Here is a 12,991-nt window from a genome sequence, read left to right on the forward strand (position 1 = left end):
TGTATGCGCGCCATCGGCACGAACATGTGTAACTGGGATGTTTAAATGCTGATTCAAAAACAAGTCACTCACTGGAAGTGAGATTAAAAAAAAATATAACACGTTATTTTTACAAAATATATGAGAAAATAATTGACTAAAGGGGAGTGAGAAATAATTTTAATAAAAGAAGAAGAAAATGACAAGTGTTCACAAAAACACAAAAAGTATTGGGTTTTATCATATCTGAGGTATCGCAGATATGTTAAAAGTTTGTTTATCTGGTTATAAATTGGAGGATTGTTGTTTTCTTCAGTGGCCAATATTGCTTGCAAAATGTGGTGAATCGGTCTAAATCTGATAAATACTATCCACAAAGGAAATGTGTTTCGCAAAGCTTTGAAATCAATGTCTCCCAGTATTATTTAGTTTTTTGTTTTTTTTTTATCATACATAAGACTGCATGAAATCCAGATAATGAAATAACAAAATAACAAATAACAAATGTGTCAGGACAGGTCAAGTACCCTTAGGCTTATACAACAGACCTCAACTCAAGGGGGAAAAACAAAGGGAAAAAAAGGTGACAAATCTTGCTGTAGGCCCAAGACTACAAAAATGAACGGAAATAATGCTGAAATGTCCACATTGAAGTGTGTTTACAGGACGAGAGATCTGCTGTAAAACCAGCTGTATGAAGGAGATTAGTGTCATTTTTAACCTCATGACTCTCTGTTTATAGTAATCCAAGTAAGAAATGTGCAGGCACGTGCATATTCATAGTCTTTCTACAGGCATAGATACTGTATACACATGAAGGAACACAGGGTCCAAACCTCTACAGCCACAGCCACTACTTTTCTGTTCTACCGAGCTGACACAGGTGAAGGTTTAGCAGCCAGCAGTCCATGCTAAAAACAAGTTGCTATACTAGCGGGCCGCGCCAAGCTCTACTTCTCTACGCTGCTTACTGCCTCAAGAAGCTGCACGGCAGAGCAAGGCATGGGGCAACATTAAGGTGTGTACAGTATACCACCCAGCAAAGGCAAAGAGTTGGAACAGCATAAGAAATAAGACTGAATTCTGTCACAGCTAGGGCTGGGTATCGGCATTACTTGGAACGCCCACTAAAACATCATTTCCGTTTATGCCGTGGGGGAAAAACAAACCATTCTAATTAATGAGCGTAGACCTTGTTAGCGGTTCATCTTTATCATATTTACGGTTGTTTTCTTGCTTGGTACAATGCCGAAAAAGTTGGTGTATGACGTTCTGTGCCTCTAATAATTAAAAAAAAAAAGTTTTATATACTGCCGAACAGACAGACAGAGCCAATGTTAATACCACGGACGTCGTTACAGTCAAAACTGTAACAGTTGCAAGGACATGCTTAGACATACTTGTCTTTAATATAGCTTTTATGAACGTGGGATAACAATAGACTGTTTGATGACCCTGGGATAACGTTACTGATAATACCGTCCGATTGAATCCTCTAAGATAAGCAAACAGTTAACGTTAGCGGTCTCTTACCTGGAGACTCAATCAGGTAGCTACCGTTAATAAAAAATGTCATGTATCTTACTCTGTCAAGTGGTAAAAGTGCTTTTGAGTAGTCCATACTGGGTTAACGCTGTTATCCGGTCAGGGGGGATGAAAAGAAATAACATTAGACATTGTGGCACAATCTATTTATTCATCTTTCAGCTCCTACACACGTGAAGCCAGTCTCTGTGCGTAACGTAGAGTTTTTCCTGCGTAATGTTAGACAGCCAATCAACAGCAATATCAGATCTTGGTGGAACAATGCTGCATGCTTACTGGCTCACTCACTCTGATGAGATTTACTCCTTTGGGATTGAAATTAGGTATTGAATGACGTGGTATTTTTCGATACTCGATACTTTAGAGGCAATACGGTCAGTGCCTAAAAAGTAGTGAATTCAGTACCCAGCCCTACTCACAGCTTAGCATCGTCCTTGGTCAGCTGTTCACAGCACATCTGGTTTATATGACATCATATCATGACTTGGACTTCTGACTTTGTAGGGCCGTGTAGCTTGTACAGGGGTGCGTGTGTGTGTGTGTGTGTGTGTGTGTGTGTGTGTGTGTGTGTGTGTGTGTGTGTGTGTGTGAGAGAGAAAGAGATGAACGGGCAGCAGTTACCTGGGAGCCTCCAGCGATGGGGATGATACACGTGAGCAGGTTCCCGATCACCGTTTCCAAGGGGACAGACAGGCCATCGACATGGACGGTGTAGATCAGACCCAGACAGTTCTGTTCAATCAAGGAAGGGAAGGGGAGACAGAGGTCAAAGGTTAACAAAAGCATGGCCCCCGTTCATATTTTATACAGTCCAGTAGGGCTGATCGATTAATCGGTTTCAAGTCGAAGTCGCGATATGAAAGAATGCGATCAGATAATCGTGAAGACCACGATTAATGAAAAAAAAATGTATTCCTCTTTTTGTAATAATATTTACTGTTTTTGCATAAGATGAATGCTGGAATAATGTTACAGATTGTTTCCAGAAATGTCCTATTTTCAGTGGATTTTTCCTTTAATTTGTACAATTTTATTTAACATGATGGTAGAAGGTGCATTATGTAGATGCTGCTGTTGAACTGAGACATATCAGACATTTCCGTTTACAGGAAAGCAGTGATATTTTTTTATTATTATAACTTTAGCTTTTGTGATAAATATTCTGTTTGACTGTTCGATGTTCCATGCTTATTAAAAGAAAAACAGTTATTGCTCGCAATTCATATCCATGTTCTCATCCTTGCATAATAATATAGAGCGGTTTTGATGGTGTCTCATGTTATAATGCTCAATGATTGTGAATATTGAACTTTGACTAAATTGTTCCCCAAATTGTTCAGCCCTACAGTCAATAGTTTTAGCCTCTTTGTGTGTCCCAAATGGTGGCCGTCGTGCTAATACGACATTGGTCGCCAGAAGGTCAATGCACACAAACCCAAACACAGGTTGGTGTCATTTTCCACAAAATGACACAGGAGTGGGAAGAGTATTTGGGGCTGTTGTGTGTGTCGTACCCTGAACACCTCGGTGTAGTCCAGTCGGGACACCAGCACCAGGCTCTTGGGGGCGAAGACCTGAGCCGATTGGACGACGGCGAGCCCCTCGTCCACCTCATCCGCCTCGCTGGCCTTAGCCTTCTGCAGCTGAACACGGAGAAGCAGAGATAGAACGCTAGTCACATCAGGCTGAGATAAACACTTCAAACTGTAAAACCTGGTTCACACACAGGATCTGTAACATAATAGTCTCGCACTGCCAGACCTATCTCCATAGACGTTGTGGAGTAAGGTCCGGCTACACCACACATACACTCCGGGATAGGAGAAAAAATATGCTCTGGGTTGTTAGCATTTCTTTAAACCAATCACAATCGTCTTGGCTCCGGTCGCAAAGACGGTGGATCTGTAAAATAGTCTCGGGAAGGAACTTGTTTTGCACATTTGCACCCTGCAAAAGAAAAAGCCACATCAAATATTAAATGAGGTTAACTGTTGACACATTAGGTTAACTTGAGTTATTTAAATTAGCTTGGATACATGGTTTAGCGTAATTTGCTCTTACCAGTGTATCGCCATGTATGTATTTCGTCCATAGCAAATCCCCGCCAATAGCTCCCAAAACGTCCCAGTTAGAGAAGAAATGCCGTAAACATATTCTTTGAAAATCTTTACAATCATTCCCCGAAAGAACCAAGCACGCCTGCCTTGTTGCAACATTCAAATGTTCTTAAAACTTGACATATTCAGCGTGTAGCTAGTCGATCCAGACTAGTAATATAATGACACAATATGGGGATGTGCGAGTGGTGCAACCACCGGATTTCACTCTTTTCTGTTGGATGTCTATCACCTTCCACTCTCTCTGTGTTGTAATTTTAAACTCCGGTGGATTTGTGAGGACTATGGTTAACTGCTCCTCAGATCTCTGCAGGGTAAATCCAGACAGCTAGCTAGACTATCTGTCCAATCGGAGTTTTCTGTTGCACGACTAAAACTACTCCTGAATGTTCCACCAAAACAAGTTCCTTCCGGAGGCTATTTTGCAGAGGCACCGTTGCTCCGTCGGGTGCTAAGAACCTCCCAAGACGATTGTGATTGGTTTAAAGAAATGCCAATAAACCAGAGCACGTTTTTCTCCCATCCCAGAATGCTGTGTGGACTAGCCAGACCCTCTTCCGCAGCGCTGTGAAGGAATACAGGAGGCCAAGCAATCGGCCCATTCCAAACAGGCATGTTTTGAACAAGCACTGCACTAGTATTACAAAAATTGTGCAAATTCAATGCAGTCCGTCTCACCTGGGGGTTGTCCAGGCCCTCCCAGAAGGTGAAGCAGGCACAGTAGTTACGCTCTGAGTTGATGTCGGTCAAAACCGCTACAAAGAAGGAAGCAGGTTGCCGCTCAGGAACCAGCTGCCAACCGCTGGGCTGACAGAACTAGAGGAGGAGGAGGAAGTGGAGGTTTGAAGAGGTGAAAAGGTGAAAAGGTGATGGCAGCGAGGGGAAACGGGGACATGGGTTGGAATCAGATGGCGATGGAAAGAAAGGGCACAACATTAGTGTACATAGCAACCTGGGTGACATATCAGACACATGTTCGTACTGCACCTCAGAGTGATTCATCCAGGGCTAGGCTATCATTAACGCAACAAAACAGGTTCTGAAAGCTGTCCTCCTACTTTATAACCAAAAGCTCTGACTGAACCATGTGAATAGATGTGAAAGTATAGGTTGGCTCTTATTTCTAATCACAATGTAGTTGCTTTTAGGACTGTGCAATGAATCAAAATTTTAATCGCGATTACTAATTCGGCTCCAAGTGATCACAAAAACATTTTTGCACATTACGTTTTGCAAGTAAACTTTTTATTTTGTCTTGTGTTCTGAATGAAAAAAATGGGAAAAGTATGAAGGGTAATTTCACGGTTCAAGGTGTTTTCACTGTTCATTTGTTTAACGGTTTCACTGTTGTGGTTTTTTTAAGTTCAGTGAATGCAACATCTTTCCAAAAGTCGATGAGTAATCGTGTTAAATGATCGCGATCTCAATATTGACCATAAAAAAATGAAGATTTTGTTCCATAATCAAGCAGCCATAAGTTGGTTTAGAAAGGTTATGGTATGTTGTTTCCAAATATTTACTCGCACAACAAAAAAATGTAAATGGAGAAATCAATACGGTCATGGTTGACTGAGGACAGCAAACAATAGAAAGTCAAGTTTTCTTTGCTACGATATGACATTTATCATGTTATGGCCATTATTCATGATGATGACTTGATGACTCGAGCTCAAGTTGGCATGTGTAAACATGTCACACATGCTTTTAACTTAAGTCAATCCGTTTATGAAGCCATTTTAGTTGCCCTTTTTCACGTCTGACTCACAGAGCGTTTTAACAACAATAACCTTTTTAACCAATGTGTGAATCCATGCTGATTCAACAGGCCTAGCAACTCACCTGCATTAATATTAGGAATGCAGCTAACTGACTTTTTCTCAACCGATACAGATTCAGATACCCAGAGTAGCACCCATATGAAACCATGCCCCTATTTTCCAAAATGGAAAAAGAAGATCCCAAAGAATTGGGAGTATCCCTAATTATTACGTCAAATCCTCCATCCTGCTCAGTTTCTGAGCATGCGGTCTTTTTTTGGGGGGGGGGGGGGGCACTAAATAATTTAGCATGAGAAAGCATGACAACCCCCGCTCAGCCTTGTGAGTCACAACTCGGTTTCTGATCTCAAGTTCACATGTTTCCTCACACGTTGGTGTGTGAAACATGGGTTTTCTGTGATCCCTGAATAACCTGAGCCTGAAGGGGATATACCTCCGACACAACACAAGACGCAGTTTCATTACAGGCATAAAAAGATCCATTCAAGATAGCAGAAGTTTAGGACAGCTGACTGTTAAGATGCTGACACACGGCAAAAAAAACAAGTGGAATGAGCCAAATTAAGTTGTCACTCAGCTGACGATAGCAATGTGCTTTCCTACGCTGTGACACGAGTGTGTAAATGGAACATTAAGTTGTTACATTTTACTAGCCAAGCTAGCTAACTAGCCAGCCATGGTGCAGAGGGGAGAGGTCTTTATATTAAGTTTTACGGTGTAAGACATTATTGAATTAGTTAATGTTGAAATAAATATACCTATACAAGCAGTTATGTTTGCCCTTGTATTGAAATAATGTGCAAAACTCGATATTCCAATCGTGTGTTTTTAGAAGGGAATATCGTAAATGTCAGGTGTATTGGATTGATTAGATGAAGATGAAAAACGAGAAGAGCCTTCAGTGGTTTGCTGGCTTTCCTCACATCCCGTTTTCTTCTCGTGCACTCATTCGCTTACAGTAAGCTGAACAGCCAATCAGAGCGATTCCTCTGACCAACAGCTTCAACGCTGAATCTCTCATCGGCTTTTTTTTTTGTTGCCGATTCAACATGTTTAATGGGCCACACAAAAAACAATCTCTAGGCCTGTAACAATTATTACGTAATTGACTTATTGTCAATTTTGTTTTTTTATAATCGCGGTTTCGTTGTTTAACGGCAATTCATTGCTAACATTAGCTCAGGTTTAAGTCATGTGACTCGTAAGTGCTGATTTTGTTTAGATTTGCTAAATTGTAATTATATAAGTGATTATTGGTCGGACTATATATATATTGTTGTTATTATTTAAATTGTTAGTTGTTGGCACTGGACCCTATCCACGTTCATAGCAACAAAAATGACAAGGCAGGATACAGTTAGAAAATATGTTATATGATAATAAAGACGCGTAGTTTACTTTACAGACTGTGATTTTGTGTATTCATTCAAAACTTTATTTGCTGGGAAAAATAAGAAAGAAAGAAATATTTTGAAATTTGAATGAAAGAGACAATTGTATTGTTAATCGCTATTAATTCTGAGACAACTGATTGTACAGCAACATTTGGAATTGTTACAGCTCTAACGATCTCCCTGGTGTGTCAGCACCTTTAGTCTGCTAAAACCTTCCAACAGACTCACCTATCCATAACTGATACTCTAACACTTAGCAACCCCCCCCCCCTCCCCCCGCAAACATAGCTCTCAGCCAGGCCAGAGTGGGACGAATGTATCAATCCTATAAAAAAGTAATACCTGCTAGGCTATGTTTAGATGGAAACCATCTGAAGAGAAAAAGTGGCGTTGCGTTCTCACTTTTTATTCCGTGTTTAGAGTTTTGGGGGGGAAATCTGCGTGCATATGGTAACGCAAAACTGTGTGAAATTCGATGTAGTATGCACACCAGGCAGCTAGGTGGTAGTGTGAAGCACTGCCACACAACGCCAGCAAGTCCGCGCACCTGCGTAGAACCATCCTTCTACTTCTCTCTTTGGAGTGGAATGGTTGTTAAATGCTAATTAGATTCAATCTTTTATGTAGTCTTAAATGAATATTTATTATTACAGTGTATATATTTGTATTTATTTTGTATTTGGATGTGGTTGAGTGTACATAAGGTACCTTTTAGCCATCTGTAGCTTGCCTGGACGTCTTTGTCAGACTATAACGAGGACCACAATGGAAATAAGTTTGTAACTTTCTTGTGTTATCCTCGACAGTTCTGATAAATGTACAATGTCACTGTGTTGGCATCTTGTTATGCATTCATTTCTGTTACTGTCTAATAAATCAATCAAAACTCTCCCAAGTAGTGCCAAACCAAAACATGGCGAAGCGAACAACAAAAGCTGACAATTTTTTTGAGTTTTTTTAGAGTTATTGCTCCAAACAATGCACACACACGGCACACACACACACACGCGCGGCGGCGCACACGGCACACACAAACGCGGCACACATATACACACTCACACAGTGCGTTTTTACCCTTTAGATGGGAACGCGACCGTGGAGCGTTTTTAAGATTTCCACTCTGGAGGGTGGTTTCACTTTTTTGCATTTTTAAGCCCCAAAAATGCCATCGCCGTCTAAACCAAAGGCACATCTGATAAAATATTTTTGACGTTTTCTCCCGCGAGTGTATTCGTGTAAACAGGGCCTAAGTCTCTAACCATTTAGCTGCCCAGGGAATTGAACCCCTAACCCTGAGAGTGTTACATGCCTTGTTCTACCCACGGAGCTCCCCTGGAGCATGTCTACAAGTGTTGACTTACCAGCTCTATGCCTTGTGGGAACGGGCTGTCCTCCCAGTCTTTCTCAGGAAACCGCTGGAGAATGCGACCTAGACCTTCACCCTCCACTGCAGAGAGACACAGAGAGACACACAGACACAGATCAGTCCATGGGATTTACATTTTGGGTTGTCTTGTTTGTTTCCTTAAATAAGCTCCTTTGAGGTTTTTTTTTTAAAACCATATCAGCACGCCGATTTTTATCCTCTTCTTTTTGTTTTCTATCATTGTGTGTTGTAAATGCATCTTGGCATATAAAAAAACTGAATTCATGTTAACAGAAAATGTATGTTTTGGCACAGGGATTGGTCAAAGATTGGATGCAGGGGAAAACTACTAGCCTCCATCAAAATAGTTAAAATACACATTTGACAAGTGCGTAAAGTTGAAGACTTTACACGCTTCATGAAGACCGGACTACAGAGGTGATGCGTGCAGTCACTGGGCCCAGCTGTTGTTTGTCAGTAAATAACATAAGTGCTCATTTCTATTTCAACACAACTATGACAGCTTTGGATGTGAATGGACCTTTGACAAAAGGTAGGGTAGCTGTTCCCCGCCTACTTCCAGTCTTCATGCTACACTAGGCTTTGAGTACCCTAGTTACAACTATGACTTTGACGAATTTTGTGCCTCCTTTTATTGAAGTATGGTGTTTGTAGAGCTGACGTGGTCACTAAATCAATAGTTCACTATGTTGGAGGCAACAAATAAGTTCAGTTAAAGTCTGAGAAACATGTTATTAGTTACAGCTGTTTTTGAGTCCATATCAGCTAAACAGTAGTGTGACATGTTAAAATGCTTATTTGCGGCTAGTTAATGAGGCCATTTCCACTGCGGGGCCTGGCTCATCACAGTGGCACAATGACACAACAAAAGCCGACTTATGTAACCACCACAGGCCCGTCTTTCAGCTTACTTCCATCTGAAAACCTGCAGGCTGCTTAATGGCAGCATTCATCCGCACAGAGACGACACTCATCCTCCCAATACAAAAGCTCCCAAATGTAGCTTAAAACTGCACAAAACTAAATACTATCCCATGCTAAATGAAGTAGAGGTTTTCACCAGCATTTAGACCAAACGTGGACAGTTTGGTCCTGCCTCGGAGAAAACAACAGAGCCTTTACCAAGGGAACTAAAACAGAAGCACAGACGCACAGAGACAATACACAACAACAAAAAGTAGGCCAGGTCCCAAAACACACAGGGAAATGCTAAAGTCATCCCCTCTCCCTTGCGAACCAAAGATATGTGGACGCTTGTGGGAGTGGTGCTCTGGGATCAGGTTCATTTCCTTTTTGGTTTTGAGATGATTGGCCCTGATCGCTGAGCCAGCTCTCAAGTGCTCCGACATCAACAAAAAGCACTGGAACCTGGAAAGGGAATGCCATGCAGTGCACCGTTTCAGTCCTGTAGCTTGCCTTTATTTTATTTTTTTTGCAATTTTCCTGAAGCACAGTTGAAACCTCAGCGGTCAAACGTTTCTTCCACATGAGTAGATGTCAATTAATTGGGCTTCACAGGCCCAAAATGTTGAGTGCCACATGAACTAGATAAAACATATCTTGTATTGGTTCAAGATGGACCTTCAACCTCACACAATTTGCACGCACCACAACGGAGTGCGTTTGTGGTTGCACAGTGTGTACAATCAAAGATTTGTATTCATTCATCAGATGTCTAATTTGACTAAAGGTCTACATATAAATAAATTATATTTAGACCCCTTTACACAACAGAGCTGCATAGTTCTTGAAGAGATATTTAGCGGATTTAAATGCAGCTCTGTGTCATGGCAGTGTGGGCACGGTGTTTAAACGTTGTTTGGATGCCCTGCGGCCACGGAGCTCCCAGCTGAGCAGAGCAGCCGAGGTCCGCCGAGATCCGCCAGATAACGAGAAAGAACGCGCGTCGCCTCATCCGGCAGATCTTGGCTGCTTTGAGCTTTGTGCACTGGCGCCACGGAGGGGGGCCAAAGACCGTTCATCGAAACACACTGCTCACATTGCCATGACACAGAGCAGGATTAAAATCGGGAAGAATCCCTTTAATAGACTATCACATAATAATTATTAAAAGAGGTAAAATGAATCAGTCTACTTGTAAAAAGGGATTGATGGACTTTATTAAGATTTATTAAGCACATGTGACTTAGCCAACCCTCCTTGGTACAATGTGACGAATCATCTGGTGCAGTATACCATAGCCGATGGATGCAGGGACCTCGTGTTACTTCCCAACTACCTCCTTAGAGACAGTGATTTGAAAAAGCATTGCACGTGTCGCTCTGTATGTACTGGATGTCGTGTTTGTTCTGTAACAATAGGTTGTCAGTGGATGACGAGCTGCAGGTGTGTCATGAACACACACAATGAAAATCACACACACACACACACACACACACACACACACACACACACACACACACACACACACACACACACACACACACACACAGTGGAAAGCCAGGCTAGTGCAGACTCCTTATCAGCCAATAGTCAGGCAGGGTGGGGATTATTCAGCCAGTTAAAGCAGGACATCCTGCAACTGAGGGAGGAGTGTGTATCAATGAGCCAGAAAATGAGCCTGCTGGGAGTGACATGACAGGCCTTACAGCCACAGACACACACACATAAACACAACACACACACACACACACTCACAGTTTGTTTTGTGTTGAACTCCTTTCCCCTGAAAAAACCCTCAACACAAACTCAACCCAAGTCACTCCTTATGCTGGGTATGCTAGCTACAAGAAGTGTGTCCTCGTCGCAAGAGGCTAATTATCTCTCTAATCCAATAATGTCGGGAATATGTGCACGTATGCAAAAGGCATCTAGGGAATGTAAACAAGACTTAAAATGGTTCCAACAGACTTCACAAAACCAGCCTCAAAAATATGAGAAGGTGCAGAGCGAGATAGCGGCGGTGCCACGGTCAAAACGTGTTACAACCACTCCACTGTGGAGCCGGTAGCCATTTCGCTTTCAGACATGTTTGTTGCTGCTGTGACATCATTATGTCAGCGAGACAAAATATCACCACTATCATGACAGGACTCTTTTGTATGATATTACAAAATTGTATCGGTATCGCAAACAATATGGCGTGGCACACTCCTAATTTACACTTACCAAGAATGGTTCAAGCTAGCTCCTCTTTAAAGCACTGATAGGTTATCAAGATACTGACTCCATAACCCTCCACAACATATCCTCACATCTGTTCCCCTATTAGAGCTCAGGACAATTTGCTGTTTATACATACATACATACATACATACATACATACATACATACTGTATGTATATGAGAAGACAGTGACCGAAATCTACTGTGTTGTCTACCAAAGCCTTTATGTTAAAATGAGCAGTATCTAAAATCAAACTCTATCAGATTTGGCAAAGCAGCAAGTTTGCAACCAAAAGGAATCCCTTCATTTGGCTTCAATCTCTGCTCTGTAGGAAACCTGGTCCGCCCGACTTGTTCTTTCAACGTTTCCACAGCTTTGTTCACCACCACCTAAATACACCTTCACCCGCAACTGCTTAATTATGAACAGTAGTACTCTAAATTTCCTGTTTGGGGGAACTTGAGTCATGTCTGTTCCCACCAAGCCTCACACAGTCAGTGACCTAGCATGGATTACTAGCAGAGTAGTGGCAGAGTATGCCGGCAGGCAGCGCCTGACAGCGGTCTGACAATATATTCTTAAAGCAGTTTCGGAGCACGCTGCCAGACTCCGAACTAGCTCATAAAACTGAAATAAAACTACAAGTCTATAACCTCTTGGCAACAAAAAGCAAAAGTAACCTCTGCAGTTGTCAACCCTTTCTGCAGAGAGCTGCAGCAGACAGGAGAGCATAAGGCCCAGAACAGACAGCAACACTTACTTTATTATGTCATCTGTCGCCAAATGCTCTGTATAGTTATAAGGTAAAAAGGTAAGGTAGAGGGTCTTTTATTGTCACATACACATACATGTAGCGAAATTCATTCTCTGCATTTAACCCATTTAACCCATCCCTCAAGGGAGCAGTGGGCAGCCAATCACAGCGCCCGGGGACCAACTCCAGATCTGAGCCAGTGCCTTGATCAAGGACACTGACTGGAGAACCTAGTACATGTTTTTATAGTTTCTATTTTTGATTCTATTCAGTTTTAGTTCATGTACCTCTTATTTATTTCTGTTACTTTCTATACTTGTATATCTGTCGTTTCTGTTGTGCTGCTGCAACAACCGAATTTCCAAGCTGGGATTAATAATGCTGTATCTTATCTTATCTTATCTTAAGATATGAGCCTGCAGTAATACCTCCTATCACCTACTGGTACCATGACGGGAACCACTACTGGCATCGAAGTTAAGCCAAAGGGATCTTGTGGCGTTATTATGGAACCCACGTAACTTCTAGGCAAGTCCCGCCCTACGAAGCAGCCCGATTGGTTGGGGTTAGGCATTGACCTACAGTGGTTAAGGTTAGGATCGCCGATTGGTCAGGGGATAGGACCTGTACAAATCGGGTTACGTTACCTTGCGTAAGCATGGACGCCTGACCAATAGTAGTGTGTGAATGCTATTGAGGGGCGGGTCTTGCGTGGGATCCATAATAACGCAATCTGGCGTGATGCAAAACTGAGTGATGGACACCTACATGAAAAAGACTTTGCAACCATGATGCAAGTGTTTGCTTTGTCCCTTTGAACAGGTGAGTAATTATTCTTTAGGAGTGTACAGGAGCCACAGAAGTTCCGACTGATTTCACTGAAATGCTGGCTTGCATAATGCCTCATATC

At 42.0% G+C, this 12,991-nt stretch overlaps 1 protein-coding gene across 1 annotated transcript in view; it reads right to left on the bottom strand.

Annotated features, from left to right (window-relative positions):
• The window catches only part of sbf1 (SET binding factor 1), a 91,008-nt gene that overhangs the window by 55,628 nt on the left and 22,389 nt on the right, over positions 1–12,991 (bottom strand). The window contains 4 exon segments of the mRNA XM_039791559.1: positions 2,146–2,256; positions 3,039–3,167; positions 4,320–4,457; positions 8,175–8,260. Coding sequence (XP_039647493.1) covers positions 2,146–2,256; positions 3,039–3,167; positions 4,320–4,457; positions 8,175–8,260 — 464 coding nt within the window.

Source organism: Perca fluviatilis, chromosome 23 (assembly GCF_010015445.1).
Source record: "Perca fluviatilis chromosome 23, GENO_Pfluv_1.0, whole genome shotgun sequence".
NCBI classification, from domain to species: domain Eukaryota; kingdom Metazoa; phylum Chordata; class Actinopteri; order Perciformes; family Percidae; genus Perca; species Perca fluviatilis.